Source organism: Coregonus lavaretus, assembly GCF_964263955.1.
Source record: "Coregonus lavaretus genome assembly, chromosome: 26".
Lineage (NCBI taxonomy): Eukaryota > Metazoa > Chordata > Actinopteri > Salmoniformes > Salmonidae > Coregonus > Coregonus lavaretus.
Window position 1 is genome coordinate 14,738,457 of NC_140013.1, and position 21,085 is coordinate 14,759,541.

The following is a 21,085-nucleotide window of genomic DNA, read 5'->3' on the forward strand; positions in this document are numbered from 1 at the left end:
TAGCCTGCACCATGAGTCTGAGGGGTGAGGTTCTTCCATCATAAGGGGTCTAGATGGGCCTACCTTCCTCAGCAGGTCAGCGTGACTCTGCACCAGCTCTGTGTACTTCTCCTTCAGCTTGGTGTAGCGCTGCTCGTTGGCCACCGCTTTCCCTGAGAGACACGGACAGACAGTGCTGTTACTATCAGAACAGTCACAGAGGGCTGAATCCCGACTTGAGATATGCACACATAATTCAAATGTTCGTGTAGGCATTGATATCAGTTGAAGGTACAGTAAGTGAAGACATTTGAGTGACTCATGTAAATCTTGTGGCGTGGGATTGGTCAAGTAATTAGCACTGCCAGCTTCTACACATGATGCTTGTGTCTGCATGGGATCAAATCCCAGTCTCACCATTCTAACACAAGTTAACTAACAAAACACATGTCAAGTGGTATAGATGGGTACTGGAGTGTCGGATGGTAGTCGGTAACTGCTAGAAGGTGGAGTTGTGCAGATGTGCCAGGGCTGTCTCTGGACTCACTCTCGATCTCGGTGAGGCTTCGCTGCTCTTTCTCCGTGTCTTCTTTGACCCGGCGCAGGTCGTCAAGCTCCACCCTCAGGAACTCGCTCTCTCCCAATGCCTGCATTCTCAAGTGGCTCTGCTCTGCTAGCTCCGCCTCCAGCTCATTGACACGCCCCCGCAGCGCCTGGCACAGACGCCCACTCTGAGAGAGAGAGGCAGAGCGAGAGAGAGATGGAAAGAGAGAGAGGAGGGAGAGAGTGTTATGGTTCAACAGTGTGTAAACACACTGCCTCAGAAGTTTAGGCATTATGGAGAATTGCCTCTGTAGTGGCTCAAGTGCCTCATTAAACCTCCTCCCCCCTCCTCACCTCCAATCTGAAGGACTCCAGTTCCTCCCTGAGGGCCTGGATCTCCCGTGTCAGCTGCTCGATCAGGCGGTCCCTAATGGAAACAGCACAGGACAAGGTCGTGTTCATTAGGCACCAAATGGAGGAAAACAGGCCGAAACAGGGAAATAAGTACCTGGACGTGGCCAATGATAAAAGTATATTTTTGGTTTTCCATTGCAAAACATTTTTGGTACGGTGTGCCCAGGTCATACCTCAGCTGCAGGGCTTTCAATCCCTCTGTATACCTCTATTGGAGGTCAGTTTGGTCTGAATTGTGTGACAATCTATACAGACCAAGGATATCCTACAAATCATCCAGAGTGTAGCAGTTTGGTTCTGGTGTCTTACTTGTCATCCTTGCGCATCCCGTTCTGACTGTTGAAATTGAAGGGGTCCGTGGTGGCGGATGTGCCAAAGAGGTCGTCAAACCTGGGCTCTACCACAGCAGCCTAGTCGGAACAAACACAGCAAGACAGACAGAGAGTCAGCCAGTCAGTCTATAGGCTTTAGGTTTCATTAGGTTCAGTTGACAGACACAGAGACAGCACAATTAAGACAGAGCACAGGAAGGGTACCGTTTGTAACATGCCATATTTTGTGAAAAAAATGCATTCCATGCCACAGGAATGGGATATGTGTGAGTCAGCTAGTGCAGGAAATTCATCTTTTACACACAATAGGGTGTTACAAACGGCGCCCCATAAGAAAGCAGTAATGGGACATGTTCAGATGGGCTACCGGCTGGACGGGGATGTCGGTGTCCACTAGGTCCTCTGTCACCAGGTCCACCATGTGTTCCGTCTCGGGGGAGGACGACTCAGCTGGGATGACTACCACGGGACTGATGTGCTCCGACAACGCCGACGCCCGCAGGAAGTTAGGTGGGTTCTGACAGCAGATAGAGCAAGAGAGAAAAAGAGCACAATTAATCAAATTGTATTTGTATAGCACTTAACCCAAGTAGCTGAACAGCAACCTGGGCCCAAATTCCTCAAGAGCAAGCAAGGGCAACGGAGAAAATGGGAGACTACGTTCATGCGTGTGTGAATGATACAGTATTTACTTGATAATACACAGCACAGATCCTGTCTATTCTGCAGGCTAGTTCAGGAGGACTCTTACCTCGGGTAACTGTGGGATCTGAATGAGCCTCTTGAAGTACTGCAGGTTACTGGAGCGGTAGAACAGACTCTTCAGCCTGGCAGAGACAACAAACACACAGATGAAACACTCCACCTTCATCATCACACCTTCAGCACTGGAATTAGTTAGGTCAGGTGATGGAGCACTATGGGCCCTGGTCAAAACTAGTGCACTATATAGGGATTAGGGTGCCGTTTGGGACGCTACCCATGACTTGTGTGCGAACTCACTTCTTGAACTGCTCCTGGAAGCGGTCTCTGTGGCCCTGGAGTGTGTCAGCAGGAAGGCCTGCAACAGACAGACAAACAGATCAGAGTTCTGGAATGTGAGTGTATGTGAAACTACTGAGAATGTGTGTGTACTACAGTGTGTGTGTGTACTAAGGTTTTAGGCATTTCCTAACCCTATGATATGACCAAGACAATTATGTGAATTACGTTTCCTTGGAATAGCCACGGTTTATCTGGGAAGGTCACAGGAAAAACTGTTGGCCTTAGATTAGTAGCCAAGTATGAGGTATCCAGGCTGTCACTCTGCTATTTGTCCAGCAGGGGGCGTGTGTTGACTCACAGGAATGCAGCTTGAAGAGCAGCTTGACGGTGTAGTCGTAGAGGTGGCTGCTGTCCAGGATGACCTGGATCAGGGGAGCCAGGCGACACTGGCCCGCCGCCGTCACCGACACAGACCGCGACATGTCCAGGGAGCTGAACACTGCAAGGGAAGAGACACACATCAGTGATCATCTCTCTCACACGCGCACACACACACACACACACACACACACACACACGTGACTATCATACACAAAAAAAGAAACACACAGTGTGTACGTGCGTATGTGCACGCAGGTGGTTAGGAACCGCTGTTCTAGATAATCAACCAATGAGCATGTACTCCAACAGTGTCTCTCTTTCTTCCTCTCTCATTACAGCTCTCTTTCAGTCCATCCCTCCCACTCTGATGCCAGTCCCTACAGACCCCAACACAGAGGTGTGGTTTCCTGTGCAGCCAAACCCAGACACACACACACACAGTCAGGCCTCTCAGCTCCTGGGTGACGTGATGCTTTAGCCTGCAAAACATCCCTCCTGATGGGAGGCAAAGGGTCTGTGTGTGTGAGAAGGAGACAGGGTAGAAATGAGTCCTACTGATAGTGTTCAAATGGAGGAAGAAGGGCAATCATGTTGAGATAGATGGAAGATGGAATATGTGTTTTACTTTGTGAAGAGCTAATAGTGGCAGGGAGACAGGAGAGTACTGTATAGCTCTGTTGTAATGTCCATACTAGTATACTACTTAGAATGAAGCAATGTATTGGGCACACATTCTAAGTGGTATGCTAGTGTGGATATTGGGACGTAGCCTATGAAGCCAAAACCAGGGTCATGTTCATTAGGCACCAAACGGAAGAGAATGGACAAAAACAGAAAGGGACTACCTGGACTTGTCTAATAAGAAACGCTCATTTTTGTTTTCTGTTGCAAAACGTTTTCCGTTGTGTGCACGGATGAACATGACCCTGACATATAAAAGCTAGAATCTGGTTGTGTGTGAACGTTGAGGGCCATGTTATGTCACAACACCTTTAGATAAGCGCAGTTGCAGAGTAGAGACAGAGACGGAGAGAGAGAGAGAGAGAGAGAGACAGGAATAGCTTACCACCCAGGAAGAGGTTGAGCTCACACTCCAGGTAGTCAAACATCTCCACTGTCAACTGGAAGCTGTAGTGAGAGGACACACCCACCCACACACACAGAGTGGTTGGATTGGAGGGTTTACAGCATGTACAAAGTGGAGGAGTAGCCTACACATCACACATACAGAGGCTGTAAGACCCATGTAGCAATGAACCCGAGTTGGTTTGTATACATATAACAAGAGTCATATGCTCTATATAGAGATGATCTAATAGAAGGCAATAACAAAAACATTATGCATTTTCTTGTCATTTTCAATACTTGTAATCATAATCAACGGGAACATTGGGGATATATTAGAACATGTATCATTATAGATCCAGCCCGCTGTGATTCGGTGGGAACAACAAAGGCAAGCGACACTCACAAGTTGTTGACGTCGTTCTCTCCTGCCTCGTCAAGCTGCCTGTTTGACATCTGAAGGTTGCCGGGGAAACGGGGATTCTGGGGGAGAGAGAAGAACGAGTCATATCAGAAATGGGGCTGAATCTCAATTATACTTCCTTGATTCATCTCTCCTTGCCTCCTTCTCAAAACGCATCGGAGGAGAAGGAGACGAGGAGAGAGGAAATACAATTGAAATTTACCCTCGGTTTTTCCACCAGTAGGCATCTCCATTTAAATCAGGAACAGAGCAACACCAAGTCTGCTGCCTGCAGTATTTCACTAAGCTTAGCCATCTATGAACTACTGATTCCTAAAAGGCCATTAGTTTTAGAGAAGTGTGTCTGTGTGAGGAATATCCCTAGAGAAGGGTATATATGAGAGGGAGAGAGAGAGAGAGAGAGAGAGAGAGAGACTGGTCTGCCTGTTGGTCATACAGGCTGGCCATTACTCACTTTGACGTGGAACTCCATCTTGGTGATAAGCAGTTTGAGGTAGATGCTGCACAACTTCCCATAGCCTTCACTCAGGTGACCCTGAGGGCAGAGGGGAAAGGGGAACAGATGGAGTGAGACGCCTGAGAGAGAGATCACATCAAAGTGAGCTAGACATGGACTTCTCCAGAGGCTTGGGAGATTTCCAAAGGAGTCGCTAGTTGCTGACGTTGCAGAAGGAAGTTTCTAATTAAATCAAATGGATCTGCTTCTGCAAAGTCTTGCACTGTATGAGTGCAGGCCTATGTGTGTGTGTGCATGGTATGTATGTTTGTGTGTTAGTGGTGCGCGGGTCAGCTCTTTGTTCACCTGCACCCGCTCGCGATTGCTAACCCATCCGCAACGCCCGACTATATGTGATAAAGTGAAAATCTGAGCCCCACACCAGACCCTAACCCGCTAATATAGAAAATACATTGTAGGCTACAGTCAGAGACGGCGTTTAAAAAAAATGGACAGGGGGTGCAGGATTTATTTAGCCTGATTTAGATATGTTTCTGCTTATAATTTTTTGAATCTATAATTAAATACATGCAGCTTCTCTTCTTTCATTATATGTTGCCCTGGAAGACTAAATAAACTCTTGCTCACCAGAATAATGTCATAAATCGATAGAATCAATGTTTAAATCTAGTTGACATCGGTAAAGTTCTCCATGTCATCTCTGCTTCTTTCGCGGAGCAAAGACGTTCATGGACCGGGGAGAAAATGCAATAAAAAAAAAAAAATATGACAATTTTCTGTGCATCAGTTTGACCGGTTGTAAGGAAATAGAAAGCTGTGAATACAACCCAACATGTTTCTGATTAGATTTCAGTTCGGCTCAGATGCATATTTTATGTGGTTGAAATACTAAATCAGCTTTTATGATGCTGATCAGAATCACCTTTATTTGCCAAGTATATTTACACATACTCAGAATTCTACTTGGCGATATGGTGCTGCTAGTGAAAGACAAAATTTAGAGACAGACAGCTGAGTTTAAACAAAGTTTACATACATTATATTCATATACTATAGACATTATAGACAACTTTATATGAAGACATATACCGTCTGTAGAGGTGCTAACTGCACATTCGCATTCTTTGAAGATACTGAAATAAATAACAGTCCTAAATCAATCATTCAACTGGATGGAAACATTTGTTTCAGTCCACAGTCAGCCCCCCCCCCCCAAAAGAGTGTAAAGATATAGTCTATACACAGTAGCACCATTAGGATACCATAACAACATGTGTGTTGTTTAGTCTGACTCAGGTTTAGCAGAACCACATTGCTGTGTGACTGTCACCTATTAGAATATCTGTCTCTTCGATGGCAACACTAACTGACAGCAGACCGGCATGGACACACCACACTGATAATAATGATGACATGGTGATGATCATGACTTTACCCCTCAATTATATGCATTGAGCTTGTCTGATGCTTTAAGAGCACCGTTCGATAAAATAAAAAACAAATTACTCAAGAGGGAGCCAGAGATCAAGATAACCAGAAGAAAGAAACCTTAACCTGACCATCCTCCTCCCGCTCCTGCTGGCTTTCGCAGATTCTGCCATTACTCTCCTGAAATTGCCGGTAATAGGCTACATGAGGAGTCGGCAACCTTTCTCATGTGGAATGCCAATTTATCTTACCATTTCTACCGATCTGCGTGCCAGTTATGGTTTTCATATGCACATTTTTGTGGAACAGTTTCATTTCATTTATAATAACGTCTTCATATCTTAAAATCATTGTCAAGTGGTTAATCAAAACTCTATCCAAATATACGTGAAAATTATACAACCCTAAAAAGTAACTTCTATTGCCATTGCCAACTACATAAAAACAGCCTACATATAAAGCCAACAAATAAAAACATTGCAGCCTGCAGGTAGAAATATCCTGATAAAAATAAATAAGAGTATAAATCACATTGGCTACACATGGCCTGTGTGCAACGTACTTGCAACATTATATAACATATTCTGGGCCCTCAGGTTTCCTGCACCAGTGAGCTCAGGACAGACACAGCTGTAGGCTATTTGAGCAAGGGATAAGTAGTAATCAGGTAGGCCTATTTTCCACTGGATCAGAGCATGCCTATTGTCATTCTCAATGAATGTAAAAACAGACTTTGTTTGCTAGCTGTTTGAGGTGAAGAAAACATTACTTTGAGAAGCTCCACAGCTCATTAATGGTGGTGCGTTAAGCCCATCAGAAATACTATTAGATCCCCATTTATATGCCTATATTTGTGCGCAGGCCAGGTAGCCTATAGGCCTACTTCTATGGGTAATCAGGTGTGCGTCCTTACTCAACATTGACATGAGCACTCCAAACAAAAGACAATGACTAAATTGACAAAACTCGTAAATGGAATGAAATAAACCAAAACTTGTTTCTCACAAGTGTAGCATAGGTTGTGCGCTCTGCAAAAAACGTGTCCACTCCGACAATGAGAACGGTAAAAGACTGGAATAATAATATATTGAATGCATTAACAGAAATTACCGTAACCAAACAAACATTGTAGATTAGAAAATTCTAGGAATTAACAGTAAATGTACTACTGGTGATATACTGTATGCAATGGGGAATTTATATACACTAACAATCAAATGCAAACAATTCACACAATGAAGTTATGAAACAATGAATGTGCACAAATTGGCGGGAGAGCGCATTCTGGAGAGAGACGTGCATTGTGCATCTTAGCCACACTCTCCTTCTTCTTAGACTGTGCCATCCCCGCGGCCTCCACAATGGATTAGTCTCGGCCTCCGCAATGGATTAGTTCACTGAGATGGGCGCGAATAAGACAGGAGTCTCATGTGCCATAAAAAAATAGATATCTATTTGCTACTACTCAACCCCAAACAAATTGCGGTTGACCAACATATCGACCAAACGACTAATTGGGATCAGCCCTACCCTATATAGTGCACTACTTCTGAGCAGGGCCCTTAGGGCTCTTGTCAAACTTAGTGCACTATATAGGGAATAGGGTGCCATTTCCGACGCAGACAATGTGTCCATGACAGCCTGCCGGTTAAGAGTGGTAGACATGATGACTGAGGCTGAGAGTTTTTCCTGGCCTTAGGACCCTAATGGCAACCATCGGTGCTGTGTTCTGGTCCTTACCCACATTCTGCTCATGTCACTCAAGTCAGCCTTGTTCCTCATCGAGTCCTTTATCACCTGAACACACACAGAGACAGAAAGAGAATTTAGACAAGGCTGTAGCCACAAGCCAAACGTTCAGAATGTTGCTGATTCAACAGAGAGCACTACATGTGAAGTTGTACTGTATGCATTGTGTGGGTGTGTTCAAGAAGGCCAGTGTGTGGGCAATTGCCTGGGTTCTCAGAAGTGAATGAATGTGTATGGGGGTGTGTGAACAGCACTATGCTGATCATTTGCATGGTGCATGATGCTAGTCCTTGGAGGTTGTAGCTACTGTGGCTAAACACTGTACAGTAGGATATATTAATAGAAGTAGAGGCTATGTAGCCTGGCCCCAGATCTGTTTGCGTTTGGCATGACAATGACAATTCGACTTCAAATGATATTCCCTATGGGCCGGTTTCTTGGACACAGATTAAGTCTAGTCCTGGACTAAAAAGCATGTTCAATGGAGAATCTCCATTTAAATAGCTTTTTGTCCAGGACTAAACTTAATCTGTGTCCAAGAAACCGCCCCTATATTTAGTTGACTTAAACCTTATATTACCAGGGAAGTTAACTGAAAACATATTTACAGCAATGACCTGGGGAAGAGTTGCAGGGGAGAGGACAGGAGAGGGGTTGAAATTAGCCAACTGGAAGCTGGGGGATGAGGAGGGCCAGATTAGGAATTAAGACAGGGCGACCAGGGTTAACACCCCTAGTCTTGGGATAAGTGTTGTGGGATCTTAGTGATCACAGAGCGTCAGAATGTCAGTTTAAATTCCAGCAGGATCTGGTCTCCGATTCAAGCCCAACCCTGGCCCTACCCTGCTTAGCTTCAAACCAAATCCAGCAGAGTAATAAACAGGGAATATTGTATCATTTGAGACCTCTTGAGCACAACTCTATGGAGAGCTGGGCATGTCCCTGGCATGCAGTATGTTCAGGGTCGTGTTCATTAGGCACCAAAAGAAAGAAAATGGAGTGAAACAGGGAGGGACTACCGAGTCTTGTTCAATAACAAATGCTAATTTCCGCTTTCCGTTGCAAAAGGTTTTAAAGGGTTTTCTATTGCATGCCTTAAAGATTGCAACCCAGGTATGTGTCCCATCAGGGCTGTATTGGTGGGTTCAGACTTACGTTGGGATGGCCGTCTCGCAGCAGCTTGTGGAAGACGTGGCAGAACTTCCAGCAGAGCACCGCATTGCTGGAGAGCGGCAGCCGGTTGACCGCCGCCCAGAAAGTGTGGGCGCCCTTCTCATGGTGGGTCCCCAGGATACAGGGTGAGACGGACCAGTCAAGGAGAAATAGAGGTGTTTTGCTTGCCTAGTCAACATCCATTGTTCTCTCAAGAGGGGCTGAAAACCTATCACATATCTCACAGAAAGACCGTCCAGAGCAGTCTGTCTCTCAGTCTCTTTCTCACAAACACACACAAATTAATGGCCTGATCCCAGCAGACACCAGGGTCATGTTACATTATTGTCATGAAGGAACACTTAAGAGCTTCCACAAACACATGGGAATCAACATCTCTATAGTCTTACCTCCATAACATGCTACATTTGCACACACTGTATATATATTTATTTCTGTTGTATTTTTGACTTTGTTTTGTTTTACCCCATATGTAACTCTGTGTTGTTGTTTTTAATCGCACTGCTTTGCTTTATCTTGGCCAGGTCGCAGTTGTAAATGAGAACTTGTTCTCAACTGGCTTACCTGGTTAAATAAAGGTTAAATAAAAAATAAAAATAAATAAAAGTCAGAGGAAAGCAGATTCTATCCAACACACACACGCGCTACCACTACGCACACAACTAACATAGACACCGCACATACAGCGCCACACACACAGCAACACACCCGGCTCCACAAAGAGGATATTCCTGGCATGCTTCTCTTTGACGGCGACCTCCTGCGTGTTGATGGCCTTGTTGATGCTCACAGCCTGTGCAGAGGAGGAAGTGGAGAGGGAGAGAGGAAAGAAAGAGAAAATACCAATCAGGGCAATGCTTTTCACTCCTCACTTGAGGAACACACACACAATTATTTATTTTTAGATGATTTAGCAGACGCCAAAGTGAATTACATTTAACACATTCAGTAGGCTACAGGTCTATGTAGCCCATGATGTGGCAATCAAAGCCTAACCCTGATGTTTCAAACACCATACTCTTAACTGAACCATTAGAACACACACACACACACACACACACACACACACACAGTGACAGCAACTATATAATAAATAAATAAATCAGTAACAAAAGAGAATACTTGTAGCCTACAAGTACAAGTAGCCTACTTGTTCTGAATATTCAAGAAAGCAATCCTCAGTAAACTGGCCCAGTGTGGGCTTGTCCAGTTGCATAGGGTGGTGGTAGGCCTACTTCCAGTACTGAGAGGGTTAAACAAAAAAGGCTGAGCAAATGCCATGTACACACACATCACAACCCCATCAGCCATCTGCCAGGTAAACATCTGATTCCTCACACACACTCCCAGAAAGCCTTCCATACAATGGGCCCCACTAAAATACCACCAGCCACAAAGATGAAGAATCATTTCACTTCAGGGTTATCATTTTTCAATTCAGGAGACATTCTTTTAACTTCTGTGTAAAGAGCCACATTCTTTCTCCCTTTTACATTTAGTGATAGGCCTGAAAGGGATACTCCAAATAGGCCCATTTGATCTCGGTCTCCATCTGAGAGGAAATGCAGCCCCTCTATGCAACTCCACCTCCTCTTCTCTGGGCCTTTAAATCAGGGATGGGCAACTTTGATGGGATCACAAAAAATCTGAACATATCATGAGGGGCCGCAGTGGCTCGCGGATCTGTGTACCCACATCCATACCCACACATGCAGTCAGAGCCGGCCCTAGCCTTTTGGGGGCCCTAAGCTAAATGCCCCCCCCCCCAACTTGAAAAACATTTTAACGGCCCCCCACAGTGGAAAGAACGTTTTACAGTTAATTTCCTGCAATTCTACACATTTTGCCAAGGGGCGAAGAGAAAATGTCACAGTTTTAAAGCAAGTTTGATGCAATTCTACACATTTTACCATGGGGCGGAGAGAAATATTTGCAGTTTTTAAACTTATTTCCTGCAATTCTACAAATGTTGCCCTGATTTATGCCATGTTAATATGATATCTGAGTGAGAGTGACTTACAAAATCAATGGGGCCCCTCCCCGGTCCATAATTCGACCATGATTACTACAAGTTTATATAGCTGGCTAGACTAACTTACCAATCAAAACATTTTTGGCTGACATGGGCTAATTGAGTGACTGTCAGTGACTGACATAAAAAGAGAAAGAGACTTCAGATGCACATCCAAATTTTGAAATTGCACCTTGTGTATTCTACTATTCTAACTCTCAACAGTAAGTTGCGAACCCGACTGAGTTCCTATATTTAAACGTTTTGATCTGTGGGCCTACAAAAGACGGGCGGGCCACCACTTGCCCATCCCTGCTTTAAATGAATACCTGGGTAAATCTAGCATGTTCTCCGATAAAGAACAGTGATATGGAGGTCTGAAGTGGAGTGGCTGGGGGTCACAAAAGGACAGGCCAGGTTGAATAATCTCACTTCCCCCAGATGTCCTGAGTCCTCTCTGGGAGGGGAGGCAGAGGGTGATAAATCATCACAGGTCCACTTCACTGGTGGTTCACTGGGAGCGCAGGAAGTGTGTTGGTTTCACACAAAGGAAGAACTTGCTGACCATGGCATTCAGAGGAATAGCCTAGGAGTAGTACACTACACATTCATACTTGGTTGGAGTAAAGTGCACACCAGAAGCGTATGATGGAGGAAGTCACAAGTCGAACCCCAAAAATGTATATACTGGGTGATTATTTGGACACCTTGTTCATTTGGACATGTAGATTGTTTCTATAATGATCAAATCAACAAAACTGTATACAGACACTAGGGGCGCAAGAGTCATGACGAGAGTAGACAAAATAGCCTACGTTTCTGTCTGTCTTTTTCTCTCAGCCTCATTACAAATGGCATATTCACAGCTCAAGGTGACAAAGACAGGCTTTGTATTGACAGGATCGATTCACAGGGTCACTGTCTAATTAAGTCACAGCTGTGCCTTCTGAAGAGGAGAAGGAGGAGGACGAGGAGGAAGAGAGGAATGCAGAGCTGGCCAACATCTCTCAACACACACTGCTCCCTGGTTCAAATTCCACTCCATCCATGTCTGTGCTAAGCTTGTACCCCTGCAGAGGATGAACCACAAACCATTCTCAGATGGTATAGCCATGCCTTCGATCATTAAAACATACATGCAGGGTTGACATGGACACTGGTGTTACAGGTGGAACACCTGTTGTTACATAATCAAGCACAAGCCAAGAGATGTATGTGTCATTATGTCAACACTGCACACAGAGCCATGTATCTGTCCAAAGTCTCCTGTGGTTTCCTCTGACAACGACAGGCAAGCTAATGTTTGACCTTTTCAAGTGTCACCATTGTTTGTCTATTAGAATCCACTGCAGGATGGATGAGACTTATTGATAACCGCTCAGGAGAAGACTGGACAAAAGACAATATCTCATATCTAGATTCCACTTGGATAGAAATACTGCAAATATAGTCTATAGCATCTTCGATACTGAACAAAAATATAAACGCAACATGCAACAATTTCAAAGATTTTACTGAGTTACAGTTCATATAAGGAAATCAGTCAATTGAAATTAATTAATTAGGCCCCTAATCTATGGATTTCCCCTGACTGGGAATACAGTTATGCATCTGTTGGTCACAGATATCTTTTTTTTTGTATGTATGGGAGTGGATCAGAAAACCAGTCAGTATCTGGTGTGACCACCATTTGCCTCATGCAGAACGACATCTCCTTTGCATATAGTTGATCAGGCTGTTGATTGTGGCCTGTGGAATGTTGTCCCATTCATCTTCAATGGCTGTTCAATGGCTGTGCAAAGTTGCTGGATATTGGCGGTAACTGGAACACGCTGTCATACACATCGATCCAGAGCATCCCAAACATGCTCAATGGGTGACATGTCTGGTGAGTATGCAGGCCATGGAAGAACTGGGACATTTTCAACTTCCAGGAATTGTGTACAGATCCTTGTGACATGGGGCTGTGCATTATCATGCTGAAACATGGGGTGATGGCGGCAGATGAATGGCACGACAATGGGCCTCAGGATCTCGTCACGGTATCTCTCTGCATTCAAATTGCCATCGATAAAATGCAATTGTGTTCATAGCTTATACCTGCCCATACCATAACCCCACTACCACCATGGGCCACTCTGTTCACAACGTTGACATCAGCAAACCGCATGCCCACACAATGCCATACACGTGGTCTGTGGTTGTGAGGCCGGTTGGACGCACTGTCAAATTCTCTAAAACGACGTTGGAGGCAGCTTATGGTAGAGAAATTAACATTAAATTCTCTGGCAACAGCTCTGGCGGACATTCCTGCACTCAGCATGCCAATTGTGTTGTGTGACAAAACTACACATTTTAGAGTGGCCTTTTATTGTCCCCGGCACAAGGTGCACCTGTGTAATGATCATGCTGTTTAATCAGCTTCTTGATATGCCACACCTGTCAGGTGGATGGATTATATTGGCAAAGGAGAAATGCTCACTAACAGGGATGTAAACAAATTAGTGCGTTTGGAAAATTTCTGGGATATTTTATTTCAGCTCATGAAACATGGGACCAACAATTTACATGTTGCATTTATATTTTTGTTCAGTGTAAATGCGTTTATATTTTTGTTCAGTGTAAAAATAGCACTCGTGTCTACCCTTACATTTCAGTCAAAACTCCACAACGTTTTTTCCCCTAAAAAAAAAGTTTCTGAAAACCAAGGAACCATGAAAGGCTCCCAGCACTTGTGCAAGCGGTTCCAACACAGGAACGACCCAATTAGTTCACAGAGCGACTTTGTCGTCCGTCTGAAAGAGAGTGTCAGCTGCCCAGGACTCCTGGCAAGCCAATGGGACTGGAAGTTGGAGCGGCTCGCTGGCATCGACAGGCCTATTAACTCATCTCATCGCAGCATGGGCAGCCGATGAAGTGAGATGATGACTGCTATCAAATTTAACTAGGAGGTGAGAAACAGACTGTGGTGGTGGGTGTGTTGGGGTTGGGGAGATTAGACAGAGGATGAGGCTTGCCACACAGACAGACTAGTCTGGACTGGGCCCACCTATGTCATGCACAGAGAACTCTAGAGGCCTCTCCTGTCGCCATTGGTATGCTAGTCCTCGCCTAGCTGTCAAGAAACAAACCTTAACGGCCTACACACTTGATCTTAAAGGATAGGTGCAAGCAATATGGTGAAAAATCCACCCAGCCTATCAGAAGGCAAGGTGAAGGAATTACCATACTGCTTAAACCTATCAGATCATTTGAGATCTACAGGAGTGCCCAGGCCTTAGGGTTGGATTTGGGATTCAGCATGAGCCTGTGTTGTCTAGTACTGTGCAGGACCCAGCCGGTGCCTTAAAAGCCGGCCAGTCAGTGCCTGTTTAATAATGCAGCGATCTCACATTAATGAGTCATTTGCCCAAAGAAAGCATTTGAATAATGGTTTTGACTGCTTCACATGAACATGACTAACGACCCATCCCATGGTATAATGGGGATTTTTTTTTTATTCCAAGCTTTTCCTGCAGATATATCTGTACTAGGACACTAGATGATTATGACGACAACGCAGTATATTCTTATCACTGCTCTAGGAAACTTGTTGAAGAGCAGAATAAACTTAATGATGGTCCAAAAACATCTGCAGAATAAACTTAATGATGGTCCAAAAACATCTGCATTTAGAGATGGCACCCTCTACTCCTGTGCAACCAAAATTCTGATCGATTGAATCAATCAATTAACGCAATCAATCCAATCAAAATAATAGTCTAAATAAAGAAGCCTGGGTTCTCACGAGTTTGGGGAGCTGCCATCCTTGCATGACCTACATGGCTGACAGGGAAGAAGAGTGCTTTTCTGGTGGTGGTCTTGATAAATATCTGCTGAAACCACACCAAAACACAAGTAGGGCCCAAGCAGCACACACTATTCCCTGTTCCCACAGTACAGTGCTTTTATCTGGCCACATCTCTTCGTAGATTCCTCGCATTCCTTTTTCTGAAGAAGATAATGAGTTTTTAAAAAAACACATGAAAATCAGGATATCACCGATTTTCACAGCCAACCTTGGGACTTTCATACGATCAAACGGTACGATGAACTCACCGATTATGGGGTGGGCCCAGTGGGGGGGGAAAAGGGGAGAGTTTGTGTTGTTGTTATCTTATAAAGTGCATTCGGAAAGTATTCAGACCCCTTGACTTTTTCCACATTTTGTTACGTTACAGCCTTATTCTAAAATTGATTAAATTGTTTTTCCCCCCCTCAATCTACACACAATACCCCATAATGACAACACAAAAACAGGTTTAGACATTTTTGCTAATGTATAAAAATATAACCAAATGAAATATCACATTTACATAAGTATTCAGACCCTTTACTCAGTCCTTCGTTGAAGCACCTTTGGCAGCGATTACAGCCTTGAGTCTTCTTGGGTATGACGCTACAAGCTTGGAAACAGGATGCACCGGAGCTCAATTTAGAGTCTCATAGCAAAGGGTCTGAATACTTACGTAAATAAGGTATTTATGTTTTTTATTTTTTTTATCAATTTGCAAACATTTCTAAAAACCTGTTTTCGCTTTGTCATTATTGGGTATTGTGTGTAGATTGATGAGGAAAACATTTTTTTAAATCAATTTTAAAATAAAGCTGTAACGTAACAAAATGTGGAAAAGGGAAGGGGTCTTAATACTTTTCAAATGCACTGTATGAGGAGATTCAGGCACCGTGGACTGGAGGTGCATGGCGGGCTGCTGCGGTGGTACTGCTACGATTTGCCCACCACTTCAAGAGGAATGGGTAAACAGGGAAGGCTGGAGCGAGTGAATGAAAACAGGAATCATGGATCACTGCCTGTGAATGCGTCGGCACCGTACACAGAGGTGCTGTGGTGGGGAGAGGGTCAGTGGGTCTGGGGGGGGTAGAGAGCAGGGGGAGGGGGGCGCTCAGTCAGGCTTCCTGTCTTGGCACACCCTGTCCTGCCCATTTCCTGCCTGCCGAAAATGCACCCAGCTCCTCCCCTCTTCCTCCACCTCAGGCCTAGTACCCGGTGCCAACCCAAACAGACGTCACAGCTCCAGCTCCCCTTTTTTTTAAAGTTTCCTTTGCCAGCCTCTTCCAGGTGGCCCCAAAGATCAATTGGACATACTTTAAAACTTTTATCCCCTACCCGAAGACAGACACACACACACATTTTGTAGCTGTTTGACACTAATAATGCTCTCCTGCTGACAACGATTGCTTTAGATGGACATTTTGAAATAACTAATCATACCTACTAGCCACTTCCTGAAAAGTTACTCACTTCACATTACGTCACACTAGACAGACTGAAAAGTCATCCTACTATGCACTTTAAAAAAACACACCTTTTTAGGAAGCAAATGTGAAAACCTAGCATATGACTAACGTCCCTCAAAGCAACAAGCTGTAAAAGCCATAAGAGTGTAAAAGCAAGTGGGTGTATGTTATATTATTTCTTCAGGTTTGAACTCCACCCCTTTTAAAAAAGGTCAGCACTCTAAAAAAGGCCCTCTGTGTTACTTGTTTTGGTAAAGGACTGTTTTACAAATTTGACTTCGATATCCGCTCCCATGGAACACTCACTCTACACCTCTAAGAGCCTGGCACGATGGGGAAAGGAAACACAAAATACAATCCCTCCAGCATGGCCACTCTTCCTGTCTATATGAACAGAGACAACATGGATTAGACCAGGGTTGTGTTCATTAGGGCACACCGTAGCAAAATGTTTCGCAAAGAAAATGAGTGTTCTTATTGGACAAGTTTAGGTAGTCCCTCCCCGTTCAAGTCAAGAGTTTTTCCTGGTCAGGTCATGTGCTCAGAAAATAACTCAGGACCTTACTCATGTAAGGACTCATGTAACTCAGGACCTTACCAAAGTATGACAAAATACTGTGAATATAAAGCTGTCCAGAATCAAACTGGTCGGCCTAAATATTTTTACACTGAATAGGTATATACTACTGTATTGTCTCCCTACTTCTCATTGTCTCATGCCTATTAAGACTCCATTATCACTTCAAAACCTCCAGCATTGAGCTAGTCAAAGTCTATGACCTCACCGACAGCAGGCTTTTGTTCCTGGGGGGCTTGGGCTGGAAGACAGGACAGCAGGTGGTTGAAGAGAAATACTGGCCGGAGTGTGGACTCTAGGGTCCAAAGGCCATGGCTAGTATAATCAAATCTAAACCCCATGGTCCGTTTACAAGCCTCCTTTGACAAGACAGCTTTCTGCAACCTCCTGTGAGGGAGGCCTCCTATCTGCTTTGTGTAACTAGTGTAACTAACTTCCTGAAGGAGTGCTGACGTCATAAAAGCACTGTAAAAGGGCAAGCACATCTGCTGCTGAATTAGTTTGTGGTTTCTCTATGCACATTTGCACTAATTAACCTTGATAAAGATGCTATGACACTGTAGAAATGTAATACAGTCTTACAAGACTAGGTTTTAGTTCGCCTTAACAACAATAGTAGGGCCTATACCCAAGATGAAAACGACATGGCTTTTCTCTGGGCCCTCTTTGAGAACCATTCGATATCTGCTTTTGATTCTTGCATCTGCCAAGACTGTTGATGTTTTCATACCGTTGTCTCTCAGTGCATGACATGAATGACCAAAGCAGAGGCGTCTGAGCTAAGAGGACACTGACAGGCAGGTGGCAGGCAGGCAGGCCTTTATCTTCCTCTGGCTGAGAGAGAGGAACTCATCTCAGAGAGCAGCCTTGAGGCTTCGTCTGTTTGATCCAGAGCGATGAACAGCGCTCCAATAACATATTTATAACGTGACTTTGAGCAACTGGTGGTGCTTCCAAGAACAACTGAGTAGCTTTTTCCATCACAACAAGTGTCTGTCTCAAACAAACTGTTGTGTGTCCTCAACAGCTACCTCCACACTAATGAGCTTTCAGGAAGAGCACAAAGCCCCTGGAGATGCTTTCGTATTGGCCCCCTTCCCCCACCCCTCTATACGGAGCCAGAGTAGCCGACACTGTGTTGGCACTGAAAGGGCAGTCTTGGTGCTTTGGCCCTGCTAGTGCACCTGCGCCAGAACTCTCACACCAAGTCCTGCCAGTGTTGAATTGACCCTGAGGGGATTTCTCAAGTGGGGATTCCCCAATTCACAAATTACTAATCAATGTTCTCCATCTGCTGTTGTAGGCCATTCATGATCAATCATTCACAACAGCATGCATAGCCTCTACCACTATAATCCATGATATTTGCAATGACACTCATGCTGTAATAAAAATGTGATGGTTGTGTATCAATAAGAGTGATTATTAGTCTGAACTAATCATGCATTGTTTGTTTTGTTTTGTAAGGCTGTATCTTATGTCCCTGGTGTTTAGTAAAATATGGTGCAATCCAACCTATTACTAGATATGCTGCGGTCTCTAGTCGCCTTACAGAAAGTATTTAGCTGACAATGACACACATTGCAAAGCAGCTGGGCTACCTTAAGTCTGACTGACATCGTTATCGTCCAAGAAAACAACACTACAGTCAGATAGCTCGTTCACATTCTAGTCACTGTGAAAAACGTACGCGTGATTACGTTATCTAATGACCATAGAGAACGGGCTACTGTGAAGAAATAAAAGGTGAAACATCTGATCAGTCGGGGGAAATTCGTTAGCAAACTATAGCCCAATTCACTAGTAATAGCCTACACTAAAACATGCATCTGACTGGAGTCTGGACTATCCTATAACAAACCAATTTAAAAAACACCACGTCGATACAGTTGCATGATCATCAACTGATTTAGAGCCACCATGAACATATAGCCGGACTGCAGTATCTTAACTTGTAATTTCCTAAAGAAACAATCCTGGTAACAAATTAGTTCGCTCCCACCCCAAACATACATATCCGTTGCGCCTTTTCCGCAATAATGCTCACTGGAAAAATAAATCGATATCTGGAAACCTACCATTTTACTAAGATCCATAGTCCCAGAAAAATGTAGGGTGGCTGTGAGATCAAAAACGAAGCGGGTCGCTGGCAATACTTCGACAGAATAGTCTACAACTGGGAAAGGAGAAATCTAGAAAGCTTATGAGGGGGAGGGTGGTGGAGTGAGCCCGTTAACTCAACATGTGTCCCGATTTGGTATCAAATGCTCTCCAATTCCTTTCCTTCCGTGTCCATTCTCCTCTCCCGGGTCCTACGTGCTCAGTTAACAGTGGGGGCTCCCAGCCACAGCATCCGACTGTCGAGAAGCGGAACCGAACTGTCTAGAAAACGACAGTCTACCCCTAGAGTAGGCTACACACGGGAAAGTGTATGGTACGCTGCCTCTCGTGTATTTTTCACATATGTTTCATACCATTTTAGATTGCAATATTTAAAACGACATGGTGACTGAGTTTCTAAACATCGTGAATTTAATATCTGTCCGGGGCTTTTGTGTAAGCAACAGCATGCTCTCACTGTGAGACAATAGGTGCAGACTAGGGATGGCACAAACCCCCGCCCAAACTAACCTCGTACATCACCATGTAACAAATTATACAATCCTGAAAACACTATCAAAGAAATGATGAGAAGGCGAAAACACCAGAGCAGCGTGGCTCAGGCACACTGGAAATTATCATGATGGTAAACAATGTAACTTTGTATCACCAGTGCAACAGTATAACAAATAATCAGTGATTGGGTGACTGCTTACATGTGGCCATGACATTACTCTCTGATGTAGGCCTATGTCTATGGGCCATATTGAAATAGGATGTGCTATACGAAAAGTGTAGCATAATTAAAGTAAGTCACTGTCAATATCAAAGTTATGCGGTGACACTACTGCAAAAAGGAGCCGATTACAGTCTTCAACTATGCTGAGGCAATGTGGCTATAAACTTTAGCCTACATCAGAGTAATTTTAGGTAAATAGTGCCCTCCTCTGGTTACTCTGAGACAGAGGTTTATATCAGAATTATGAAATGATTTCACTGTCTGGAGTCGAACAGCTCAGATAATTTCAGATTACTATTCAAAGGGTAGGCTCCTTAATTATAGAAAAAACAAACTAGTCAAAGCACAAACAAGTCATTATTTGACCAAGCATATCATTATTTAGTAATAACCTCAGCAATGTGGTACCGAACACATTAAATTAAGTATTTTATCTGAATTCTTTGCACGTCATGCATGAAAAGCACATTAACAAATAAAGTTACTATTATTATTACTAGGGCCAACTGAGGTGCAAGTCCACGGTAATCAATAGGTGACCCATTCTCCTGCTGGCTGACTGGCCACTCCACACAAACAGTCACTCTTCAGACAAAGCCTGCTCTTCACCACAGTCTCTTCACTTCCTGGTACGGTGTGGGCCAATGGTGTGGGTGGACCCACCGAGCACGGCTCTATGGAGAGGCTGCAATTCTCACATACACTACTCTAGGCCTTTATGAGTATCATGTTTATATTGTAGTCAGTTGTAGAATATTGATTGTTTGCAAAACTTCTGAGTTTCTCTTAATTTGGGTCCCCATAGATTGATTCCACCTTAGTGATGGTGGTGCCGAGCAAACACACAATCACACCACACACCAAGTTTCAAGGGTGAAAATCCCCTCTGTCTCAATTCTGTGGGCAAAGTTTATATAATGGCCTTGAACGTGGCTGAGACAAAACCGTTCCAGACCAAAAATCAACTTACTGGTAGGTCACAATGTCATTTAATTGCTGAGTAGGCCCTTCTAGCCAGTTGGCCAGACTCAGGGCATATCGCTACTGTGTGTGAACAATATCCACTAAGCTATAATTGTTTTGCTCAGTAATAATATAAAGTTAGAAATTAGATCTAAAATCAAAAGTATTATTGTAACAATAATACAAATGTAGGGCATTGTGATGATGTAACCTAAGCATCCAATGTCCAATTAACTTTTTTCAGGTTGTAAAATATCTAATCCACTCCAAATTAAAAACAGAGTTAATGCCATTGTGATCTTATCTCTGCACTTTGTTCCAATGGCTGACCTGCCACTCATGTCCAGGACTTTTTCTATTTAAAGCCGGTGCAATGAGGCCACAGGCCAGTGCCTGCTGTTTTTGCTGCCTCAGTGGTTTTAATGGGCCCGGGCCGCTTTCGCTCTCCCTGTGCGTGTGTGTGTGTGT

At 44.1% G+C, this 21,085-nt stretch overlaps 1 protein-coding gene across 1 annotated transcript in view; it reads right to left on the reverse strand.

The window, feature by feature from the left end:
* Nucleotides 1-19,172, reverse strand: part of LOC311101794 (huntingtin-interacting protein 1-like) — a 33,762-nt gene extending 14,590 nt beyond the window's left edge. Inside the window, exons 1-15 of the mRNA XM_084142982.1 lie at nucleotides 18,894-19,172; nucleotides 9,659-9,722; nucleotides 8,912-9,054; nucleotides 7,748-7,804; nucleotides 4,577-4,657; nucleotides 4,105-4,181; nucleotides 3,700-3,761; nucleotides 2,611-2,751; nucleotides 2,271-2,328; nucleotides 2,020-2,095; nucleotides 1,636-1,785; nucleotides 1,246-1,346; nucleotides 877-949; nucleotides 527-710; nucleotides 64-152 (exon numbers count right to left, since the gene is read on the reverse strand). Coding sequence (XP_083999108.1) covers nucleotides 64-152; nucleotides 527-710; nucleotides 877-949; nucleotides 1,246-1,346; nucleotides 1,636-1,785; nucleotides 2,020-2,095; nucleotides 2,271-2,328; nucleotides 2,611-2,751; nucleotides 3,700-3,761; nucleotides 4,105-4,181; nucleotides 4,577-4,657; nucleotides 7,748-7,804; nucleotides 8,912-9,054; nucleotides 9,659-9,722; nucleotides 18,894-18,911 — 1,374 coding nt within the window. The 5' untranslated portion in view covers nucleotides 18,912-19,172. The remainder of the gene's footprint in view (nucleotides 1-63; nucleotides 153-526; nucleotides 711-876; nucleotides 950-1,245; nucleotides 1,347-1,635; nucleotides 1,786-2,019; nucleotides 2,096-2,270; nucleotides 2,329-2,610; nucleotides 2,752-3,699; nucleotides 3,762-4,104; nucleotides 4,182-4,576; nucleotides 4,658-7,747; nucleotides 7,805-8,911; nucleotides 9,055-9,658; nucleotides 9,723-18,893) is intronic.
* Between the last annotated feature and the right edge of the window lie 1,913 nt (nucleotides 19,173-21,085).